This window comes from Bombus pyrosoma, linkage group LG17 (assembly GCF_014825855.1).
Source record: "Bombus pyrosoma isolate SC7728 linkage group LG17, ASM1482585v1, whole genome shotgun sequence".
NCBI lineage: Eukaryota > Metazoa > Arthropoda > Insecta > Hymenoptera > Apidae > Bombus > Bombus pyrosoma.
The window spans coordinates 2,812,584-2,838,701 of NC_057786.1; the positions used below are offsets into that span (position 1 = coordinate 2,812,584).

The following is a 26,118-nucleotide window of genomic DNA, read 5'->3' on the forward strand; positions in this document are numbered from 1 at the left end:
CAGAATACTCTTTGATCCATCGATAGGATTTAAACTAACAATAGATTTTAATTAATTTGGATTTCTTAACAAGTTTTGATTTTCATTAGAATTGTCGTATAGTTTAAATTTTTAAACTATATGTAATTATAAAGTAGTAGAGAAAATTTCGAGCAAAACATAGCACAGGCTATGAATAAACTGTGATTTCTTATTAGCGAAGGAGAAGAAAAAAGTAAACAAAGGGGTTAAAGTTTCGAGATTTTAAAAATGGCGTCATGTCTCGAGGGTTGACCAGCGACGTTGGGAAAATTAAAGAAAAGGAAGTAATACAATAGTCGTTATCTATATACGGAATAATCTACCTGATTATTATTTATCTACACATGAATATATCATTTCGAAATTTTGTAATATTTCGCTTATGATTCAATCGAATTTGAAATTTCAAAATTATCGTCCAAGTATATTTTACGATAAAGTACGTTGGAAAAATGGAGAACAAAAAGTGAAGAGGAGATTTGTTTATAATCACATGTTGATCACACGATGTAATTACTTGTGTTTCAAAATAAATACTTACCATTCAGCACATTAATTTTCCGCCTCTGACGTCAGAGGATGTACCGGGCACATTTCACTAATCTTCTTGAAGTTCTCAAATTTTAAGAATTAATCGTTTATATAGACACTAATTGACACAAGAAACAGTGATCGATGATCCACGCACGTCAAAGAAAGAGAATATTACTTCTTATTATTAGAAAACATGAAGATAGCGTGAAACGAAACAAACCACAAAATTACTCCGGCGCCATGACGCATAGCTGTCAGAGCAAGCTGCGCGGGCAAAGATGCGTATAAATACGGTTGAGAGGGAAATTTAAATCCTAGAAAATTCCTAGGGAAATAATTCTACGTAAGTATTAGATGGATCTGGTTTTTTGTAAAACAATTAAGGTAATTACTTGACGATTTACTTGGTATCTCCGATCCTTTTCAAATTTCCATATATTGAAAAGCTTCTTAAAAATTAAAATATTATTTAAAAAAAGTACCACAAACAATTCTAATTGTAAGTATTTTTAATTTTATATCGAAACTAAACTTAAACCTAACCTAAAACAGGCTACTACTAAAATATTAGTTTGTTATTTCATAGATACACAAAATTTTGCCCAACACTGCCTACCAATAACAGCAGCAGCGCGATTATCGGATTTTCTAAATCTATGACCTAAGTTCATTTATTACGGAGTTGTCTGGCAACTTTCCCATAAGCGTTGACTTGTTGAAACGAAACTATTTTTCCTACGATCTTTGTGACTGCATTTAATTCATCTACAATATTTCATCATTTTTCAATATGTTAGTTCATATGTTCATTATTACACATATAATACATATATTACAGTACTTTGATTACAGAAGGAGAAGCAACTAAAAACTATTAACGGACCTCAGAAGCAAGGTCAAACTAGTTTATAATATATAATAGAAATAGAATACCATTTTTATGAGTATATATTATATGTATTACTTAACGCTTTCACTATCACTGTTTAAGGAAAAAGTCACTGTTCACAGCTCAACATTCAAAATTTTAAAATTTTACATAATGTGACATATATTTTTACATATATAGTAATAAAAGCTGCTAAATAGACAACGCGATTCTTAGAATCGCACACCTATGTGTAACGCTGAGCTGTGAGTAGATTGCTTCTTACTGTAAACCACTTGTCACACATATCTAGATATGTAAAATATTGTATTGTTACCTATTTAACGCACACGATGCTACTGAGACAAAGTCAATATACGAGTTCGACGACGGGCTCAACAAGGACGAAAACCTCCATGTTTACATATTTCTGTCGACCGTTCGAGCGATTTACGAATGTTGTGTTACAGTTCTCATGTTAGACGTGTGGCTATTTGCACAAAATCTGATATTCTATGTGTTCCAAACAACTTTATGTACAATCTTTGTCAATCGAGAAGAAAAATTTAAAATAAGTGAAACAATATGTTGCAATGTCAGATTAGTGATAATTTGACGTTGTTTATAATAAATGGAAATGGTATCTCAAACGAAAATAAATAAGATTTATCCTAAAGAAAACTGAAACACAACATACGTAACATACGGTCAGGAACGAGAATATTGGCACACTGTTAAAGAGTGAATAACCTTTTTTAAATTGGATCAAACGACTCGAGCCTTTTTGAGAAGCTAGGAGGATTGGTTTACTAGATAATGTGGCAAAAGATTTTTGAAAAAACTGCAGTTGATCGGAATCGCAAAGGAAATAGTGAAGGTAATTTCTTACAACATTTTATCTGAATTTCTAAGGAAAATTTGTATATGGTATAAACATGTAGTGTATCACATATGTGTGACGCGTGGTAGCGAGAAGGTAATAAGGAATAGTAACATAGATCTAATAATAATCATTACAAAGTAAATAATATGTTAATTAGGTTGTATGGAAGAGTTCAACAGCTGCGATGATGGAAATTTGGTGGATGTGGGGAATGTAAGTTTGGAGGAGATTAGAAAAGATGAGTTATGATATTTAACGTCATGGTGAAGAGTATAATGAAATATGGGGGATAGAAAAAAGAAGAGAAGTGGAAGTAGTACAAGAAAGGCATCTAAGAGCAGTATTAGTGACTGGAAAGGTGCACACCTATAGTAGGATATTTAGACAAGAAACGAAGACGGAGAAAATACTTCTGTGGTCAGGAGAAAGGTACATAAAGTATGAAGATATGAAGAAGAGATTAGAAGATCAGAAAACTCACTACTTGAGGAGTGCAGAAGGGTCATTGATAGGAAGAAGTGAAATAACATGAGCCATAGAATGGCAAGAGAGAGATTTAAAGGAAAATAGGAACGAGCAGATGGGAAACAGAAATAATCTTTCGTTTATTACATATACATGTAAGTATGATTTAAACTATATCATATTTAGTCTCATTTTAATCAGAAAAATGTCGCAAATGCGTGGGTAAAAGATTAAATTCGAGAAAATCGAAGATAAACAAGTTCTATCATCGTCTCATGGATAGCTAGTGATTTCTCATAGACGATTAAATACAATAGATCAGGTTACGCTACTCAAACGTCGAGCTCCGTGCTGTGTCGAAACGAACAACATTAGAACCGATGACGGTCTATCAATTAGGACGAAAGAAAGTATATACCTACGAGAGGAAGGGAAAGTCAAGAAGATAAAGATAACAAAGTTAGGTTCGGATTAGGGAACGAGTGGAGGGTGAGTAAATTCCCGATGAGAAGAAGGAATGCGATATATGTGGGAAGGAGGAGGGAATAGGAGAACACGTTATAACGCAATGTGAATATACAACAGTGGGTGAACGAACAGAGATTCTTATCGAATAAGAGGCTAATGGAATAGGATGGATGAAGAAGGTGACGGATAAAAGGGGATGAGTAAATGAATTCCAACAGGGAACAGGAGTCTATAGAACATTTTGGTCAACATTGAGTGAACAGTATAATATGATTCTAAGATCCCTGTAGATCATTTTACTACACGCAGATTATAGATTACATCGCAGTAAGGGAAGACGACGTAATGTTGAAAACAAGAAGCGTGTTAGGCGTTTGGAATTCTTTTTATTATTGTTCATCGTCGTCCTTAATTACTTCGCTTCGTTGTAATAAGTACTGAAATAAAATGTATCATTACGATACATTACATTATACTATGGTATAACCTACAAAATGTGCTAAATGTGCTCTAGACCTGTATTACCGATTGGTATTCAAATATTGGAGATATAAAGATGTTTACTGATGCAAAATGAATGAGATATAAAATGGAATTATGTAGGATATTTAGGATGCAATTACACGTAATAATATGCAAGAGCGATTCAATGTATCCCGGAAGGGATTTGAAATGAAAAATAAGCGTAATGTAAAATGGAAATAAGTAGAGTTTCCTTATCCAGAACACAGCATTTTCCAGTAACGAATGACTTTCCCCTTTCAAATATGCACATATTTTATTATTGCCCGTACACAATGTATTCTTCCCTTTATTCGATCAAATGGATTTTGATTATAAGAACTTAGTACGAAAGCAATATCGTTTTATCTGTCGAGACAAAATACGACATACTTAAAAACCTCGAAGCTGCCGTAGGTGCAACAGAATTGGCAAATGTGCATGATGCTGGGAAAATTACAATCGCGAATATTAAAAAACAAAAGCATGATACTGATTTCAATTATTTGAAACACGCAGATCCTCCGAGTGCTGGCAATGAAGTTCCCTATGTTAAATGAATTATGCGACTTGGCAGGTAAAAAGTTAGTAAGATAATATAATAAACACAATAAAATATAATAATGTGAAATATACTAAATATAATAAAAGGAAATAAGGATCCATAAAGATTCAATTGATCCTAATTCGTATTTGAATAAGTGAAATTTCATATGAGAAAAATAATTGTTCCATTATCCAAATATTTCACATGATTCGAACAGTTTCGTCTTGCTGTTCGTTCGGATAAGGAAGGTTCCTACTTTGTAATTATCACCAAATGTCCATCCAATTTCAAAGTTTTAGTGGACCAGACGTTCAACACACTAAATAAATATTACTACTACTACTACTACTAGTACTACTATATTACAGTACCTGAGTAATATTAATTCTGAAAAGAAATGGATAGATATCTGGAATACAATTTTTTGAATTTGTTAACTATAGTCCGATAACGATTAATAAAGAAAGCGTGAAACAAATAATTTCTTCGTAATGTTTCTGTCGGCTGAACGTGATAAATAATGAATGATTACTGATAAAAATTATGTATATCATTGTTTTTACAATTAGTCAGTTGGTTAATCTTTTGTTGCCATAGTATTACAAGATTTAGACGTTTCTCCAACTGCAATCAATTACCAAACTGAATGGGACAAGTAATCCGTCCAGTTTATTAATTCCAGCATTTGTTTGCAGTGAGTGTTGCACGATTCGATAAGTAGAAGATAAGAAACGTCAAAGAGAAATCTTTTATCCTTTCAAAGTCACCTTCAAATTCTTCGAACAGAATTCTTAATTTCGTATATTCCCAATAACTTTTCCCTCATTTCCAACGATTTCGTATTTACTTTAAATTTCCTATTGGAACAAAACTCGCTTATTTTCCAATGCAGTATTTTTCGAAAGATCACATTCGCGATTTTTTTTCTACCCTAATTGCGGCAGAGTATTGTCATTTCCTGTATATGTCAATTATATCTAATCACACATTTATGACATACTAAGCTTGTAATGGGCGAAAGTCTAACGCAAGAAAAATAATAAAATACAGAAAAAGAAAAAAAAGGAGAAATTTTATTCCAAGTCAAACCGACAACCTTCGATTAACATTCCCTTAACGATACATAATTAGCTTTTAATCAGAAGAAATTTCTTTTCAAGTTTCTCCTGGACTATGTTAATTTCGTTATCGATGATCTGTACAAAGTGACACTCGTATCTGGAGGGATCTCGAATATCGCTTGATACATCCTTTGTTTCACTGATCGTACTCGACCAACGAATTCCGAACAGAGAAATTAAAGCGGCGACGAAACGAAGGCAAATGAAAGTAGACCATCATCGATTTAAAAACGACAAGATCGAAATCGCGCTTCCTTTCTTCGTGCGTTCGATACATGAAAGTAACGTGACTTCCTCAGTCGTTAAGAAAGAGAACTTTCGCGATACGAATATCGGTCTGCTTGTTCCTAAAACGAATCTATGTTGAATGGTATATGCCTATACACGGTTACTGACATTAATATTTGGACATTCTTTGAAACATAATTACTTCTTTTACAATTCAACCAGACGACTTGTCTTTTATTTTATTTTTTTTTATTTTTTTGAGGAAGGGGGATTTTATTAATATAAATAGAAGGTTAGTTTATCAGGTGTAACAAGAATTTTGAAATGACACTAGTAGCTTATATGCTACTGCAAGCATATATTTTTTAAATATGCTTGTCCATTAATATTCGAAGTCTTTCTATGAGATTAGAAAAAATTTTCTTTTTTTAATTCGATTTATAATTAAAAAATCAAGGAATCTGTAAAATGGTTCTAGGTTTGATAATTACAAATATCAATTTCATAATTTCGTATTGTACGAAGAAAAAAAGAGAAAGGAAGAGAAAAGAAAGAGAAGAAAAATGTAATCACATGGCAATATCCTACCACACGTAAGAAATTATAAAGACTGTAAAAGAATAAAATTGTTGCCGTTTGACTCATCTATGATGTTGTAATTAACGTGCATCTCATCAAGTGCGAGAAGATATTCGGATACCTTTCAGAGAGCGAAGTGTATCTATATAAAGAATGGCAAATCTAAAATTGAACTAAACTACCATTAACAGACATTCAGAAAGCCATCGTTCTATGTATATAATGCTATCTTTTACATTTCGCATTCGTCCCAGTCACTTTTTCATATTTAGAGAGATGTCTCTTTAGCCGAGCTATTAATATCCAATTTCCTAAATGGCGAGATCGACTAATCGATATTATAAAGCGGAGCTTCCTCGGCCACGGGTCGTGACCCCATGTGGGGTCGTGTAACAGAATTATGGGGCGGCGGAAATTTTTGCAACTGCTACACACCAGAGAAATAAAAATGTCAATGACCTGTCAGCAAAGGATGAAGAAGAATTTACCGAGTTATTAATCGACATGGGTATAAAATAGCAGCCTTAGAACAGAATATTCAACGATTTTTAGAATGACCTTGAACATGCTTATGACATTTTATATTACATATGTGATCATGTGACTCAATAATCCTGTTTAAATAATAACTGATGCTAAGTAAATTGGTCAAATATATTAGTATTCAGTCATACTGTCAACATAATTTACAATACTAATAATATGCCTCAAATATATTATTAATATTAATGCAACTATTCAAATTTGTTAACGTTCGACAAAGTTATTTGAATAATATTTCATGCTAAATAGATCCCGCAAAGCTATCAGTAATGTTTAATACATAGTACTATTCAAATTTGCTTACACCCAACAACTCTATTTGTATATCTGATATTAATTAGATTCCTCAAGGCAATTAGTATTTACCTACACTGTAACAAAAACCTGTTATTAATGTACTAGTATTATTAATAATGTTAATAGCATTATTTAATTTTGTTAACGTTCAGAAAGTATATTTGAAATAATATCTGATATTAACTAGATCCCTCAAGGCAATTAGTATTCACCTACACTGTAACAAAAATCTATTAACAATACTAACGCTATCTCTGAAATATATTAGTAATGTTAATACTATTATTCAAATCTGTCTCAAATTCAACAACTCTACTTGAATACTAATCTGATACTATATAGAACCCTTAGCCCTATTAGTATTCAGCTATACTATCACAAAAATCTATATATATAATTTATATACTAATAATATTCGCCAAATATATTAGTAACAGTAATACTACCACTCAAATTTTTTAACGTTAAGCAGCTCTATGTGAATAATATCTAATAATAAAGCAGATCCCTCAAATCTACTAGTTTGTACTCAGTCATACTATTACAAAGATCTATACTACTAGTAGTATTTTTAAATATATTAGTATTCAACGTTATTATTATTATTCAAATTTAGTAATAATCTGAATATTAAATCCTCGTTTGAATTATGTAATAAAAATTGTAAATGAATAATTAATAATAACATGAAAAAACTGGTATATCAAATATTCAGCCAGAATTTAATTCTTTATGCAAAAATAAACAAGCACATCTGTTTCACCGATATGCAAATTTAATTCTGCTCTAATAGGTGATAATAAATGGTACAATTATAAATGTAACAAAGAATTGTTTAGCATTAAACTTCTCTAATTTATTGTCGATTAATGTTTTATATGTACAGGGTGGACAATATATAACTGACCAATTTCAAAGTCCCGCCATTTCGAAACGATGCATCATCTCCTGTTCCGCTTTAACAATCGTATCATGAACGTACGACAAAATAATCATCGAGCGTTACACAGTTCGAGAGCGGGGAAAAGTTGTCAAAACACTTTATCAAAGTGATTCGTCGATAACGATGACCTCACACAAATTACTCTGCCGGTATCGTCCGGCCATCAAAGATCGCCTGATTCTATTGCAGCGGATTTCTTGTTACGAGGTTCTCTCAAAAGTAAAGGGCATGTCGATAAACGAAAGCCAATCGAGCAGCTAAAAGATGCTATTCGAGAAGCGACAGCGAACATAACTTTCGAAACGTGCGAAGATGTAACGAAAAATACGACTGACAGGGCTGACTTTGTACAGCATCCGAAGGCAGGCATCTTTCTCATATCATGATTCCACACACGATTTCCAAATATTAATAAATGACTCGTATTAAAAAAGACTGTTGTTTTTTTACTTCGTTTAGAAGTTATCGACAGTGAGAATCAGTCGGTCATATATCGTCCGCCCTACATATCTATTTTATGTACCTTCTTATGTACAGAACTGTGGTTACGTAACATTCTTCCGACATGAAATGAGTTGGCAAATGGAAAAAGTTTAAGAAGCGCTGTCATAAACTATTCATATCCTACCTCGATTAAGGAGCAATGTTCTGATAACTCTGATATATATCTTGCCATATTTTGTTCTGGCAACGTGAAACAGAAAGTCTGACACGATTCCATCGCCTTCGTGTATATCGGTTTCCGCCAAAACCTCTTTCAGCGCCTCCACTCGTTCTTCCGGCGTACTTTCGTCGTACGACGACGATTTGTTCTCCAGACACTCGACCACGCTGAAGTCTTCCCAGAACTCGGGCGGATCAGTTTCGAGCCTCCTGGAAGATTCGGTATCCAGGAAACCAGAGATGTCCAACCCTGCGTAAGACACGTCCAATGCCAAATTCGCGAACGTGGGAGTTCGGGCTAAAGGAGAACTGGCTTGCAATTTCCACTGATGATTCTCACGATTTCTCGACTTGCAGCGACTTTGCGAGTCGTCTGTCCCTATGGAAGTCGCTCGGTTGTTAGTCCGAGAACGTTCCTTCGAGTCCGCGAAGAAATATTCAGTCATTTTCTGCGAATTGCTTGGTTCCGGTCGCCAGAAGTATTTTTCTTTCAAATCTGCCGGTAGATTTTCGTTTATCCCCAATAACAGCTGCCTGTCCTCGCTGCTTTTCGACGAGGCCGCTTTCAAATTCCAAACGGCCTGTAAATCACCATGTTCCGCGACGTTTCCCTTTGTTTTCCACGCAAGATTTCCTGCTTCGCCGCCGATACATTCCGAGCAACTTTCGCTGCTCCTTGGAAGAAAACCATCGTGAGAAACTTGAATTGTCTGCCAAGACGAGTCTTTCTGGGAATCCGTCTCCGCCGCGCTCTGGGAATACTTTGCTGGTTCACCGATTCTTCCTCGCACGCCAACTTCCGACAAATTTTCAACCGGCTCTCGATCCAACACATTTTGAACTGTGTCAATCGTTCTCGAAGAATGGCCTACCTTCCTTTGACCTTGATAGCTTGCTTCTGCACATGAAGCACCGTCTGACTTACGCTCGAATTTCCCAGACACTCGCGGATCGTGCTCGTTGCTCATGTCCCATAATCGGATTTTCGATCTTAAGAAGATCGAAATTTACGTACCGCTGTTCATGAGATCACGTTATCCCAACACTATCTTTCCATTTGTCTCTTCCTCGTCGACACAGCTTCGCCTCGTGCGTTCATTTATTTAATTCTGCGCTCTACACTGTTACGAATGATATATATGGGATCGTATGACGAATTTTCGTGAATTAATGCCAATGGTAATTTCGATAGTGCGCTACAAGAAGCAGTTAGGTTTTAAGGATTGCTGTTTTATGCTGGCACATGCTTGGGTGGACGTGAAATGTGTGACGTTGACAAGAGCATGGAAAAAACTAATGAACTGCCTTGACGGCACCACACAGGGCGAAATGGAAGATAATATTACGACAGATGTAGAAGATGTATACAATACCGAGAATATAACGGCAATAATGGCACTCCTCAACACTTTGAAATATTTGAGGCGATAGAAACACAGTTGAGATGATGAAAGACACAAAAGGAATGTAACTTCATCGAATTGAATCTAAAAGCTAAAAAGGTTGTATGATTTAGCAGTTAAAATGTTTGATCGAATCATATTTAATTTCATTATTTGTATTGCTATTATTAATATCTATGTATTTTGAAACACATACCTAAAGATGAATATCAAGAAGGTAACACTTTTATTATCCGAAAACCTTCGTCCCCCAACAATTCAGATAACCGAGATTTTACTCGAATTAATTTTTACAAACATGGAATATCTCAATTGGATTCTTGCTGGCACAAGATCATTAAACCTAATGGCAGATATATTTTGACTCAATGAAGATTATAATACAGCATCGGTAAAGAAAGTGAAGACAAACAGCGTCCTCTCACATTGAAAACGTCAGTGACTCGTTCTTCCAAAAATACGACATAACCCCCTCACTACTCAGAAGAGACCAAGTCGCTATTACTTGCATCCGAATAGACCACACAAAAGTCTCCCACTTGCATCGATTGACAAAGGACGCAGTTCCCGGTGAGGAATGCGGAGAATGCAACGTACCAGTCGTTTTATTTTATCCTGCCTGGAGTAGTATAACACACATCGTTCACAAACTGACACCGTGTATTAGAGGCAATGCCAACAAGGAAAAAATCAACGATCTGTTAAGACTCATTAAAGAAAGCAAGATAATTAACGTGATACTTTAAGCATATCTGCCTTCGTTGCTAATAATCTCCCAGTCAATGCAACGTTAAATTTATATTTCGTTAAATTACGAAACTAAATTAAATACCAGAGTAGTCCTTTGTGATTTGAAATATGGCGCCCTTACGTCTGCTTCTGTAGATTTGTTTATGAAACTATGTACTACAGAGAGAGATAACTTAAAAGTTAAATTAACACCTAAGCTATTTTATAATGTGATTGGCTAATATGTTATTGGAAACGCGTCTCCTATTGGGCGATCAGATCGCCCCCTGTTGGATGATATAAATGGTAATTGCGTAGCCACATTCTCAATGGCAACGTACTCTACGGCGAGCGCTTATGCAGCAGGTTGCCACATATAATTAAAGATTAATTATGGTTAAAGAAAAAGTTAAATGGAGAATGTACAATAAAATTTCTTCATATGACGCTTCATCTCTGCGAAAATCGAGTTTGCCAAGTATACTTTAACTTGGTTAAGACTAGGTGTGAGTAAACACTCAGCGCGAGGTTATTACACACGTGAAAATAAATAAAAAATGTTGAATAATATTTTCCCGTTTAAGGCATTGTTTTCAAGGAACTAAAGTTTGATGGAAATAATGTTTAATTACGAACTGATTTGACACAGGCGCGTGATACATCTTCAAATTTATTTTTCTCAAAAAATAAAAAAAAATAAAAGAACGAAGCGTATTATGAAAAAATTCTATTCCACATTTTTTACTTATTTTCACATAAAATTTAAGCTCCTGTCGATTGTTTACTCTTGTTCAGTCTGGAATTATTTAACTTTACGAATACTTGTTAAATTTTCAAACTCGATTTTCTCGAAAACGAAGCCTCGGATGGAAAAATGTTATATCAAATGTTTTCTATTTTTTCACGTAGGATCGCCTCTTGCTCGGTTGTATTACGATTTCCACCTCACGTGTGTATAGAAAACAAAATTATAGTTTTGCAGATATATCGTTCTTATCGACCATGTCATGTTGCGTGACCTAATAACTAATACTATTGTTTCGTACCTGTGCAAAATTACTTGGAACTGAGATACCTTGTGCTACCTATTTCATTGTTTTATCAAAATAAATAAAGCGTGCACATATATCTCATCAAAAGATATTGATGTACAATTGAAAGTATATCACGGTGCTGTTTACAAAAATCATTTAGATCGCATCGATAAGGATATAAATACTTAGAACTTTCAATACGTGCGATTGACTAACTGATATCAGCTATATAAGTGCCGATAACCTGACCACATTGTTATGGACCAATTGTGTATATCTCTACGATCAGAAATTACAATTGCAACATGAAATTAATGCTAATGTTAATAAGAAAATGTAACTATGAAACAACGACAGAATTCTATATAGAGGGTGTTTTAAAAAAATTCCGTAAAAATTTGACCACAACTTTTATGTATCAAAGTAGGAGAAAAGCAGTTCACAGTTCATATAAATATTAAGGTAGCTTTTAAATAAATCTCAAAATTCAAGATTACTTTCAAATTTCGAGCAAAACTGATCTTCATTTCAGATAAGGTCAGATAAGGAATTAAATAATATAATTCTGAGTTTAATTTATTTAATGTTGTTAAATAATTTTCTCAAGTTTTTCACAAATTTTCTTTCATAATTATTAATTCTCTATCCTCCTTTTAACAATTCGAGATCGATATTTTTCTTTCTTGTTGGATACTTTCTTTTCAACTTGACGATATTGTCAGATCTGCTACCTCAATTAAATATACCAGTTGATTTAATGTTCTATCTTCGTATTGCAATTATTTATATCAACATCTGACTTTTCAAGATAAATACAAATAGTGTCAAAAATTATTATTATTATTTCATATCATACTAGTCATCAGTATCATATCATCTTTATACCTAGCATTTATTAATCAACTCCAATTTGACTAATATAGTTGGCTAGGGAACTACCTTATCGATAAAAAACTAAAAGCAGAGCGAATGTTGAAAGCGTTCGCCATAAAATTTGCGAACATAGACGCGTTTTATACAAAATATCAAACGTGTTTAAATATACCGAGATTACATTATTGTAATTAGTCTGCGAAACTTAGAGGTTTAAAAAGGAACAAGATTCACGTAAGACGTAAAAGTACATAAAATAATTCAAAGTATCCGTTATGATATATACTTGTAAATAGTGGGAACATTTCATAGTTTTAGTGTTAGAATTTCGTACAGGCCATTTTGAACATCTATTCTGATTCAATTTTTTTTTATCGTTAATATCGAATATAAACATTTTTTTCTACTTTGGTGCACAAATGTGATACGAATCTTCAATTTTATTTCCATAATTGTATTGTATTCATTATATGAATTAATTGTATTGTATTGTATTCATTACATGAATTAATTGCAGTGTATTGATTCTATTCATTTTATTTCCTTAACTGCATTCACAAATAAAAATTTGCATAAATATCCTCGGTCGAATTATGATAATATATTTTCAATATACATATTTATGATACAAATTTACAGTATCAGACAAAATTAGACGATATTAGACCAAAATGTGTTAATAAATTAAACTAAATTACATGTCAGCAACGTGCGTATTAAAAATATAAGTTTGAATAATTTTCCTCCTGCGCCCAAATTTCTACCCATCATTTTTTAAACACGCTGTAGCTGCAACAAATAAACGTTCTAATAGACGTCCACATATTTTTTGAAATTTCTTCAACGAGATAAGAGGTTGAAATCGATAATAAAACACTGTATGATCGATGATTATTGCTTGGCAGCTAATAACGAATCAAAATTAATCAAAAAATATAATATCACAGTTTTTTTACGATGACCATCGATAACAAGTATCCCGCAAATTTTACAATTAATTTTAATACGTCTCTTATACTTTTCTGCGATTCTGAGAACAAGCGAAAATCGAGTGTAGAATTTCCGTGCACGCTGATTAAATTATATGCATTAATTAAATTGTCAGCAATAAATTGGTGTGAAAGAGCCGCACCGTAGTTTCGAAAACAATAAACCATTATACGTATCGCATTTTCTTTTCCTATTCCATTTAGCTGACGGATCATTTCTATGAGAAAGCGTTGAACTAGTCGAGACGGGACGTGTCTAAAGAATTACACGGTTTTTCTTTAACAAGGAAAGCTTAATTCATCGTCTAATTGATTGTTGCGCAATTCTCTGAGAAAATCCACTACAAGACTTGAGAAATTCCTTTTCCCTGATAAGTCGCGAATTCAGCCATGGACTAACTCGTTGCTTCACATAGATTTACGCAGGCTGTCTCAACTGAATGAGATCATCTAGGGATCTGTCTTATCTACGATTGTATGAAAAAAACCACTCAGGGCAAAGTTAAATTATTTGCCGTTATGAATCTCGCTCATTATATGAATTTAACGTAAAACTATCACTATACATATCTTAGTAATTATATGGAGTAATTACACTATATAGAACTGTAGAAAAAAATATATTTATAATTATAAATAAATATATATATATAATTATAAATAAATAAATATAATATAATTATAAATATTATATATATAATTATACTTATTATAAAAAAATATAGCAAGAACTTACTAGGGGAGAGGTGGGATGAGATGTGCATTTTTGTTTCGCACAAGGCATAACAAAAATTAAAAGACCATTCAACTTCTAATCGATAACACTGACAAGCTATCATCAATGATTGTCTAAATGTTTACATGGCTTATCTTTTGCTTCTTAAAGAAGAGTATTTTGTGTTCCTCATAAATTATCTGTATTGAATGGGGCAGTGTAATAAAAGAGGACAATAGTAATATGTTACCTGATTAATCCATTTCTCAATTTTTGTTAATGCAAGAATTTATGTAAAGTTAGACGAACGAAAGACACAACAATGAATGTACAATTCTAAATGAAATGTTGAAACCGGTCTCTCTTGAACGGGCCTGGCAAGGTTAGTTTTAATATTATCTCTAGACACCAAAATCATAATATTATGATCAAACATACGTGAAACTTACTATATCTATGTAACGAGCAAGAGTAATCATGAAATTGAAGAAGAAGAAACCTTCGATGAGAAATATAGTATAATTCTGAAATTTAATCAGAATTAACGTAAATACACAATATTAATTTATAGCGAAACTAAAAAATTAACGGTGAAACCTATAAGGCTAAACAATATTAATTAACGTGAATAATAAATTCATGAACCTTTTTATTCTATAAATATGCCAACGATATTGAAAATGTACGGAAAAATTGGAAGAGTATTAAACGAATGATACCGGGCACCTCATGTTATATATACCATTCTTCAATAAGCGCCCGTTTCCATATAGCACTAAAGAAATTTGTCGCTAATAACAATACTTTGAGAAAGATTTCGACGAAATAACAAAAATTGTATCTCTGGTATACAAAGGATTCAATCAAATTTAGTAATATGTTATTGCTATCTTGGAAACAACAAGCACTTGAAACTGCACGCGATAGCACGTAGCAGGCGAACGCAAACAAAGGATTTGTGCTGTATTATGGCGATCGTGTCATAGTCAAGCCATCGGGTAGATTAAACAAATAAATGTGTATTTCAGAAAACTTCTCATAGCCTCGGGAGAAGCTTTTATAAGAGAGCTTGATAAACGATGCTTTGCTATGGAATTAAAGATCAATGTAACATTCATTTTATATATACGACAAAGATATTGGCGTCTTTGACGAATATGGTTGGCGTGGATCTGTGACATTTTATTCGAAAGATATCGTCGACGTTGCGAACGTTGCATACAAAGAGTGTTTGGATATGTTTAGATAGTTCCTGTTAGCGTAACAAATTAATTAGGATTCACATAATTCATATAATATGTAATAAAAGAAGAACGACTTAACGAAAATATAAATGGGGTATATATGGTATAAATACAAGGAATAAAAGGAAGAGTTCTCACGGTCTCGATCATTACACATACACTTACTATAAAAATTAAGAAATACAATAATCCCCTGGAAATTACTGTATATTTTTCTTATCTTCTGAGATATATTGAATGGAACTAAAAATACCCATAAAGGGATAGCAGACCGTACACATACAATAAGTTTTAACGTTAAATATCTAAAACCAAGAGTGAAACTTGCTGGTGGTAATGTAACGAGGTGTCGGGTTGGTAGCCCTGGTCCGCTAATACACATGAGAGAAACAACAAATTCGTGAATCGCGATATCTTACAAACGCGTATATCGCCATTTGAAAACGAGAAAATGGCAACGCGACAATGACCTGAAACGTTGAATTAATCAAGACATTTCTTCTGCAACAGAATGTTGATATAGTTAAGTGGCTAAGGGAATCTCCTGACTGGAACCCAATTGAACATTTGTGGGATTGCACGTTACACGCCAATTGGGAAATTAAATTATAGCTAATTAGAAGTAAAAGGTAGTTAACACAAAAAACTACAAAATCATGATGTAATATACCGACTGGGGTTTATGTTCAATTAATTGAATTAATGCCACACAGATGGCATGCATTCATCAAACCCAAGGGTTGCCCAACGCCTTCCTACATTATTTTTTATTTAGGTTTCGTTAGTTAGGTTAGGTGTGGTTATATAATTCAAACAAGGCATGTTTCTTAACTTTTGTCGCTAGGTTTTATCTTGTTCTCTCGATATCAATATTAGCTGCAGATGTTGCGAGAGTATAATCGACGAACAACGATATTATAATTTCATGTATGGACTGCTCTCCCTTTATCGTATTTTTAATTCCAATCACTATCAATGTATCTGAGAAGATAAAAAATATACAGTAATTTCCAAGCAATGGTTACGTTTTTTTCATTTCTGCCAAGTGTACGTACACGAGTAAAAAAAGGTCTTTAGACGCAAAGTCAGAGGCTGGCAATAAAAAGCAAATTTTATATCGTTAATTTTACATGCATAACTGGTGCTACAAAATAAAAAAGGTATCGTCGCCAGACGATCTTTCGTCTTTGGAATTTTTAATGTCCCTCTTTCAAATTATAACAAACGCACCTTCGGGTGGTCTTGAGAAGAACTCAAGATACCATTCATCAAGCACGTGATTGGTTCTCATGCGGCACAACACAAAAAACGAAATGCAGATCACGACCCTCATTAAAGAATTAACAAACCAGCCAAAAAGTACAAGGAAGGCTCAAGAAAAATATTGGCAGAAGGTATCATTGCCAAATAATAATTAGCGGTTGAGTAGTCAAAGGACATTATCCCAGCTTAGTGAATTTGGCACGCCCAAACGTCAATTTTTACAAGAAACGAACGTTTACCCATGTCTGTTCAACTACCTGAGAATTTTCCTTTGTCTACCCCTCGAGAAAAATTTATTGCTAAATAAATATTTCTAAAAATCTAACATCTGCACCGCTAATTTTTTCATCGATTCTTAGGTGACATACAATTGTCTCAAATCAGATCATTCATGTCAGATTTTTAAATATTTAATATTTTAAATATAAATAAAGATTTTTAAAGCTCATACGCTCCGATTTCTAATTTTTCTAATACTTTGGTCTAATATTCGCAACGTAAAAAGTTATAAAGTGAATTTTCGAAACTAAAGTAATGTTTATAATTTCAATAATTATTATTTTAACTACAATAATTATTTGTGCTTTTTATAATAATAATTTTATTATAGCGGGAAGCATCACCGCATTTTCATACTTGTCGATAAGATTAAAGCCAGACGAGAATTAATCGCACAGTTTTACTAAACGCGCGAAAGTGGTCCGATTGTCGGTTGTTGCAAGTCACGTGATAAAAATTGCATAGTTCCTTGAATATGGTCAATATTATCGGACTCATATACATATGCAATCCTCACATACGTAATGTATCCATCACCATTTCCACGGATCAAAATCAAGAAAGATAAATGTTGTGTAGCAGGTGTTCTTAAAATATATCGTACGCCATATTGAATCGGCCATTGTGAATTTTGCAAACCTAACTTCAAATTCGCTGCTAACGGTCGACAAAATTTCTGCGAACGATCCTTTAAACTATCAGACTGCCGTAAAAGTTTGTACGTCGAAACGTATGAGTTGACACGTTAATGGATTTTCACATCTTTGACCTCCCATGTCTCAGAAACTAATTGTCAGCTCGACTTGAAAATTTATTGTGGTAGATGTTTCACCATAAGGGATCATTCGACACGAAATACAGTTTCAAAATTGTGGGGCAAGAAATAGGTGACTTTTTGGGTCAGTTTTTTCTTCATCCCACGTCTTTCCTATACAGCTAATGTTTTAGATATGTTGAATCTAAATGAATGGAAACACCTTTTATTTAAATGTTATTAAACACGTGTTCATCAAATATAATTGACGTGAAAGCAAGAATTTTATTCTCACGATAGAATGTAATGACTTCTTATTACAATGTCCATTAAAGTATTCCTTACAAAAAAAAGTACTTAAACGCGGAAAATAATCGGAGCGCAAGAATAGCCGTTGATTAATGCAGGTTTGGATACGTTATATTTCTATTTAAGCTCTGAAATCACGAAAACGACCTCCATGTTCGCCAACCATTCACACAAATTATACGATCGTTAATTTTATTAAGAAATTATCCCATTGATTTAGAAAGAGTTAAGCAATAAAACACAATAAAATATCAATATAATACAGTAACTAAGAGCTCATTCTAAGAATATAATATACAATAAGAAATTAGGAATAAGAAGGCAACAACCTCCTTGTAACAGCCTGTAATGAGCCTAAAGTACAGATAAAATTACTATTGTTATATTCTTTCGACGATTAATTTGTTCGACGAATAGCCCGTAGTTTTCTTTTTACGATAATAAGGAATCGAAAAATTGTATTTAACTTTTATCACATTTACTTGCAAAATGAAATGATTCCCGTTAATCTCATTAACGTCGGTTAGTCACTGTTCTCAAATTGTTTGTACAATAACAACCACAATATGCACATCTCTATTAATTGCGTACCAATATACATATAATAATCGTGTACATATTCGACACTAAACAATGAATCCAGAATAAATTCATATATTTCAGTCAAATTTTATACAACAAATAATCTTCGATTGCTGTTAACAGCAAGGATCTTTGAAATCTATCACGTTATCAACGACATGTTTATAAAGATAAAACGATGTTATATAGTTATGTAATAACGATATGCAAAAGTTATGTCACATTTGGATAATGTTAAATAACGAAAGATATAAAGCATTATTTTAACAGTTCAAACACGATAGAGTATCGTGAAGTTAGTGTATAACCTGAAAAGCAGTACATATTTAAATCTAATCGATGCGAGTTTCAATTTAATTTAACCCAATCCCATTATAACTAATGATATTCGTAAATATAAATGTATCTGATGCGAATCTTTTTAATTTTTGTCGTGAAACTTGAAGAAAATATGTTATTCTTTAAACCTAACCTCACTTCATCCGAATACGCATGCTTTGAAAGGCGTATCTACATTTTCAAGTATCTTTTAATAATTATAAAATTAACTTTTAGAATGAATATCTTCACTATTTTACAAAACGTCAATTAATTTGCTATAAATAAGGTGCAAATTAATCTATCTCAACAATTAAGCAAAGAAATTATTTTCTAAGAATCACTTTAACCTAACCTGATCGAAAGGGCAGTAGATTTCCGAACATTCCAATCTATTAAACATTGACTAACTTTAAACTAACCAATTTAAATTAAAGAAATATTCTACAGTTTTACTTATTTCTCACACAAAGTATTAAATTAGAAATTCTAAGTAAGAATTTTATGACAAAGCATGTTTATTGCGGAAACGTAACGTTTATCGTTCCGGTGTTCAATATTAGCGATCACTTTCTTAAAAGCAGTAAATGAATATATGATATGTAAATACTGCAGTAAGCTACACTGCATTCAGATTAGTGTCAGGCTTCGCATACGAAACAATACATGAAACACATAATAAAATATCAGATCAAATTTTAATCCTGATTATATTTCAAAAATTATAAATGAGCGAACTGTCGAATATTCACTGTGGCATTAATTCACGAGAAATAGCTACGAATCATTCATCGTGTGAATGAAATTTTCATCCAAGATTATATAAAACGTTATGCGTATGTACATCGTAGAGAGTTAGGAAAAAGCTATGAGTGTAGATGCCGGATAATACGTCATGATGAAAAATATGTGAAATAAAAGTTCACCATAGCAACACTTCACTTATAATTGCCACATCTCAAGATTTAGTTCACTGCACTGGACCACTTTTCTTTGATAAACACTAACTGAAAGGAGTACGTCAGCTTGCCAAAAGATTAGACGAGTTGTTCTTTTAGATACAATATCGACGGAAAACAGACGCGCACAACGTGCTTCCAACGTGGAGGACGAGCGGCGACTAAAGCACATTATATAGAATTTCCAGCAGCACTGCCGGGTCGAGCGCTCTGATTGGTCGAGCACTCTTCCGGGCGGCTCTTACGATTGGATATCCGACAAAAGAGCGCCTAATTGCATGTGACTTGTTATCACGGAGACGTAAAACGATATTTTAAATAAAGAACAAATGTATTTAGAAGTATCTATTCAAAGCATTTTTGTTGTAAATATCCTTTTAGCAAAATTAATGTATCACGCGAATCTTTGATTGCAAAACAAAATATTAGTATATAGGGTATTTTCATAATAATAACTGGAACAGGCTATAACTCCGTCGTAAGTGAAGATAGAGAAAAGTCGTAGAGAAAAAGTTTGCACTGTTTAACACGCTCTATCATACTACCGTGCTAGTTTTTCTCGCATATACACCGGTGCAGTTGCGAAGCGCATTGCACACTTTTTTCAAACGAGTCTCTGTAATTTTTTACAAATCATTCGATGCATTTCTCAATTTTCAGAAAGTATTAACGTACTTGGGTCGACGAATGATATAAATATGAAAGGTACCTCAATTCTAATTTCACCAAATTTGATATATCAAAAATAAGCCCATTTTTCGACCCAAGCACCTGGTTACTTTTTTGCAGGGAATGAAAAAACACATCGAATGATGTATAAAAAAAATATGTTCCATTGAATGAAAAAAAATAGAGGTGACCTTGAAATACTCGATACGCCTCACTTCCACAAACACGTGTAATTTTTCCTAATAAAAATTTGCCTATCTCCTACGTTTCAACGCTATAGCTTGTTCCAATTCTTAGAAACACCTAATAAACTGTGCAATATAACTGAGTAATGTAATACTCCCGTATATCTAAATAGAGATATTTGAGTGATCGCAAAGAACGTATAAAACATGTAAAAAGTTAATTTGATAAAAGTATTTGGATAACGATTTATGAATAAGATTGAGATACCAACTTATTGATAAAACTGCACGTATAATGCTAGAAACATACGACCGTAATTCGTCGTGTACATCTGTAATAATGAATTATTCATTACGCTTTAAGTCGTTCATAATCTTATGATATAGGTAATTATTTGCCTTCTAGCTGCGTTTGAAAATAAGATGGAAATGTCTTTGCGTATGAATTATTAAATATGTATGTATTAAATATGTATCGACTGTTCCCACTCAAATGTGTGGCATACGTGTGTATTTCAGGGAAACGGCAGTCTTAGCAAATGAAAGGAATAAAAATAATCTTTAATTTTGGCATGTAGCAAAGCAAAGATTAAATATAGAAATAAAGCAAGCTACAAAATCCGTAAAGCTGAGAGATAAGCCGAGAGGGGGTCCGCGCATTTCCCGATAAATACGTGAAACAGCGAATTCTTTGAATAATTCGGCCGTACGTACGAAACGAAAACAAGCGAAAAATAAGATGTTCAAGGAAAGAAATCAATCGCTAATGACGACGTCCGTGGAGCATTATCGCAAATTAACGATAACGAGCGAACGATAAAGGTAGAATTTTATCGATGAAATTGCCAGCTTATCGATGAAAACAAAAATACGCTAACTAACAATAAGTTCTAAACGTGATTTGCGAAGACGATAAATAATCTGCAATTTCCTGTGCGAAATTCGAGGGCGAAATATCTGAGAATTACGAGCTGACGCACAGTTTACTCGTCGTAAGTTCTTCGCGCTGCAAGAGAATTCTGAGAAGAATAGCGCGCACAATTTTACTTTCTCAAGTCTTTTTCGGTTAAAAACCCATTGTTATGTAGCTCTTGAAAAGTGCTGCTTTAAAAGGTGCTATGTACCTTATTTTCTTCGTACGCTATCTGCAGAACGATCAATTTCTTAAAAAAAAAAAATCGCCATCACCGTGTGACATCGCTAAGTCCCATATACAGGGTGGTCCAGCTGTAACTTCATCACCTGTAACATCTCGCTTGTTTTTCATGATATTTAACAATTATTTCACGTACAAGTTGAACGATCTCGAGGGGAATATAATTTGCTGCGATTGGACTTATGGTAGATGAATGCGTAGAAGACGTACGAAGGTCACCGATGCTTTTTTCAATGGGATCACGTGTGTTCCTAAAAGGTTAGTCGATCCAGCTGCACGTCATTTCCAAAAAAAAGTACTATTTATAAGTAAAAGTAGTATTTATGTCGAAAAACTATCTTATTTTTTAGTTATTTATTATTTATTTATTATTATTTAATATATATTATACTATTATGTTATATTTATTTAACTTGTCATACTTGGCGTATGACAGACAAAGATAGTCTCCCCTTGCCAAATTTTCACAAATTAAATTTTAATTGTCTGCTATTTTTAAAACTGATATTTTCTCGATATAACAATATATATCGAAATACCGTATCGTATAACATAAAATACTATAAATGTACTAAATACATAATACGGAACTGTAATGGTATTTTTAAAAATCTCCCAAATGAATATCTCTCGAACGCCTACAGATGATCTCACTCGATCACTTTGTTATCGTACGCGTTGTGGTTCATCGGTCGAGCGAACGTATAACATCGTAGCATGATCGTTTTACCTTGTCGATGTTCGAAAACTTTCGACGCTGTGTAAATTTCACGTGTTTCTTCTTTTTTTCCTTTTCGTATTTTTATTATTTTACCATACTTATTTGTACTTCTCGTTGCTGTTCACATACAAACTGAAGTAAGTATAAGCTGAATATCGTGTATTCAACTTCATGCAATTCCAAATATGGCCACCCAATAGTGGTGCAATTACACAATATTCCATATTTGCATCGCTTTCTTTCTAGGTTATTTTATTTAGAGGAATATCAGGGTGCCCTCTTGCGGCATTAGGAAAAATCAACAAGAAAGAAAGTCATGAGAAGAAGGTGGCTCGAGCCATAAAAATCATTGGAGAAAAGAAAATGTATCTGAAAGCAGCAAACTACTTTCAAGTGGACAAGAAGCTGCTGTGCTGCAGTCCAGTTTGATACTTGCATTTACGACTACTGTGAGCATCCATTTCTTAATATTCTTTTAAAATGTGATTTTATTACCAAAAAAGAATAAAGTAGGGCGAGAATGAAACTATTCTTTGTTTGTTTTCTATGAAAATGTAGTATCTCGTGTCGGTATTACATCTTTGGGTACATGTTCCATATTAGAAATAATTTCTGTCCTTTTTAAGGTTAGTTCGAGGGAGAAACTTGTTCATAGCGTTATGAGTATACAAGTGACCTTAAATTGAGCGTAAATATACGAGTAACAAGAACAACATTCGAAAAACGATATGGTATTGTATGTTTGGCTAATTTACTTTTTTATCGGGGACGACAAGATGGATCGATTGCTGCAGGGCTTCTTAAACTATGAGTCGTAATCCTATATAGGATCATGTAACAGAGTTACGAGGTCGTGAAACTTTTATAACTGTCACACATCGGTGAACTAAAAAATGTCAATCAACTGTCACCGAAGGATCAAGTGATATACAACAGCATTTTTTTAAAAAACATTTTGAATGAATTTTTGCTTGGAATGAATACAGAACTTTCAATAATTTATAAAACACACACTTACGACTATTTTATGCTATGTATCTACTGCAGAAGGACAACATCATCGTTGACGATTGCAAAATGAAAATATCGATTAACACTCAAGAACATTGAACGTACTCTGTTATATCAGATATTTAACCAGAATTCTTTGTGCAAAAATAAACAAGCACATCTGTTTCACCGATGTGCAAATTTAATTCTGCTCTAATATGTGATAATAAATGATACAATTATAAATGTAACAAAGAATTGTTTAGCATTAAACTTCTCTAATTTATTGTCGATTAATGTTTTATGTGTACAAGGTGGACAATATATAACTGACTAATTTCAAAGTCCCGCCATTTCGAAACGATGCATCATCTCCTGTTCCGCTTTAACAATCGTATCATGAACGTACGACAAAATAATCATCGAGCGTTACACAGTTCGAGAGCGGGGAAAAATTGTCAAAACACTTTATCAAAGTGATTCGTCGATAACGATGACCTCACACAAATTACTCTGCCGGTATCGTCCGGCCATCAAAGATCGCCTGATTCTATTGCAGCGGATTTCTTGTTACGAGGATCTCTCAAAAGTAAAGGGCATATCGATAAACGAAAGCCAATCGAGCAGCTAAAAGATGCTATTCGAGAAGCGACAGCGAACATAACTTTCGAAACGTGCGAAGATGTAACGAAAAATACGACTGACAGGGCTGACTTTGTACAGCATCCGAAGGCAGGCATCTTTCTCATATCATGATTCCACACATGATTTCCAAATATTAATAAATGACTCGTATTAAAAAAGACTGTTGTCTTTTACTTCGTTTAGAAGTTATCGACAGTGAGAATCAGTCAGTTACATATTGCCCAATATGTGTATTTAATTTATGTACCTCTTTATGTATATAAGTTGTGTTACCTCACCCTGTTACACTCATTTGCGACCCGTTTATTTGCGATACAAGAGAACGTTTCGGACGGAAGTTGCATGGTACAGTGCTTTTGTCTATCTGACCTTACGATAACCTTGAGACGTATAGCAAAGGTGGCATACAAATTTTTAAATGGGTGCCTTCATTTTTCATTAGGTACTTTCGTAGCTGATATTCAGACGTGTTGAAAAACGTGCAAACCTGTGTCCTCCGCAGCATCTGCTATCGAGATATAAACTTTTAACTTCGATATACAAGAAATTCGATACTAGGAAATTAGCTGAAAGTGACCGCTCGAAATGAATCGACTATTTCGGACACGTTACAAAACTGCAATCTTGTGTTTCGATGAAGCCACATCAGTGACAGTATTATGAAAATCTTTATGCGTGGTCGTAGTATACACCAGGTAACGTTAATGTGTGTGGCGCATTGAATTTTAGCTCGTTCACGCCGGCGTGTACCACCTGTGGCTCACGCTTGTGTCTCCCATCAGGCGGCGTGCACCACCGATGGCTCACATTTGAATGTTTCATCAGACGGTGCACACCAGCAAAAATGTAGTTCGTTTAGTAACTAGAAAAAATTGCCATTTGGTTGAAAATTTAAACAATGGAAATTTAATGTATATTAATTGAAAAAAAGTAGAATTTATTTAAAAATGTAGCAATTCAATATTATAAACTTATTATAAAAATGAATACGAGCTCCGCCCCACGGTGAGAAACACAAATAGCAGCGCCGGCATGAACATGTTAGAGACCGCATCCCGACAATGTTGGATAGCGCGAAACACACGAGTTTGTAGTGTTTTGAAAACGTCTGAACGTCGGCTAAGAGCACACGTAATAAAAGACAGAGGTACGCGTTTAAAGATTTTAACGTCGCCTTTACAGGACGCTTCAAGGTCGTCGCAAGGTTAAATAAATAAAAGCACTCGATGCCAAACAAGTTTTGCCTGAGACATTTTTCTATATCATCGCAAATAAGAGAGTAATTAAGGATGACAGAGTTAGGTGGGATACCCTGTATAACCGGGGTGGCGTGAAATGTTTCCTGGCAAAATGGAGTTGCGAATGGGAGAAGTTTAAAAAGTGCTGAATTAGTGTATTGAAAAACTCATGATTCCATGGAAAAAAAGAAAAAAAAAGAAAAGAACATCGGTGACCTTCATGCGTCCTCTACGCGTTCACCTAGGACAAAGCTAATCATACCAAATTACGTCCCCCTCGAAAGCATTCAACTTGTACCTGAAACATTTTTTTTCTTAATATTATCAAAATCGAGCGATATATTCCAGGTGATAAAGTTAGGTGGACCACCCTGTATAAGAAACGATGTAACACTTACCAAT

The 26,118-nt window shown here is 33.7% G+C and overlaps 1 protein-coding gene and 2 long non-coding RNA genes across 13 annotated transcripts in view; 2 read left to right on the forward strand and 1 right to left on the reverse strand.

The window, feature by feature from the left end:
• LOC122577052 (trafficking kinesin-binding protein milt) overlaps nt 1–26,118 on the reverse strand; it is a 100,677-nt gene that overhangs the window by 31,171 nt on the left and 43,388 nt on the right. Inside the window, exons 1-2 of one of the 8 annotated variants that reach the window (XM_043748130.1) lie at nt 20,080–20,271; nt 8,627–9,777 (exon numbers count right to left, since the gene is read on the reverse strand). The exons of 3 other annotated variants lie outside the window; for them this stretch is intronic. In XM_043748130.1, coding sequence (XP_043604065.1) covers nt 8,627–9,629 — 1,003 coding nt within the window. In that variant the 5' untranslated portion in view covers nt 9,630–9,777; nt 20,080–20,271. Of the gene's footprint in view, nt 1–562; nt 780–8,626; nt 9,783–20,079; nt 20,272–26,118 lie in introns of those variants that run through there. 4 more of the 8 variants (XM_043748129.1, XM_043748127.1, XM_043748128.1 and 1 more) reach the window with 4 other exon arrangements.
• Nucleotides 916–5,363, forward strand: LOC122577062. Of its 3 annotated transcripts, XR_006320053.1 has the most exons (5): nt 916–1,054; nt 1,142–1,347; nt 1,408–2,300; nt 2,464–2,926; nt 3,089–5,361. It is a non-coding gene; the product is annotated as an uncharacterized LOC122577062 (long non-coding RNA). The 3 variants fall into 3 exon arrangements; XR_006320051.1 differs by having other exon boundaries at nt 1,142–2,300; nt 3,089–5,362; XR_006320052.1 differs by having other exon boundaries at nt 919–1,054; nt 1,127–2,300; nt 3,089–5,363.
• On the forward strand, nt 22,265–25,996 carry LOC122577060. 2 transcript variants are annotated; one of them, XR_006320043.1, is made up of 3 exons: nt 22,265–22,380; nt 23,090–23,292; nt 23,470–25,996. It is a non-coding gene; the product is annotated as an uncharacterized LOC122577060 (long non-coding RNA). The 2 variants fall into 2 exon arrangements; XR_006320042.1 differs by lacking the exon at nt 22,265–22,380 and adding an exon at nt 22,460–22,980.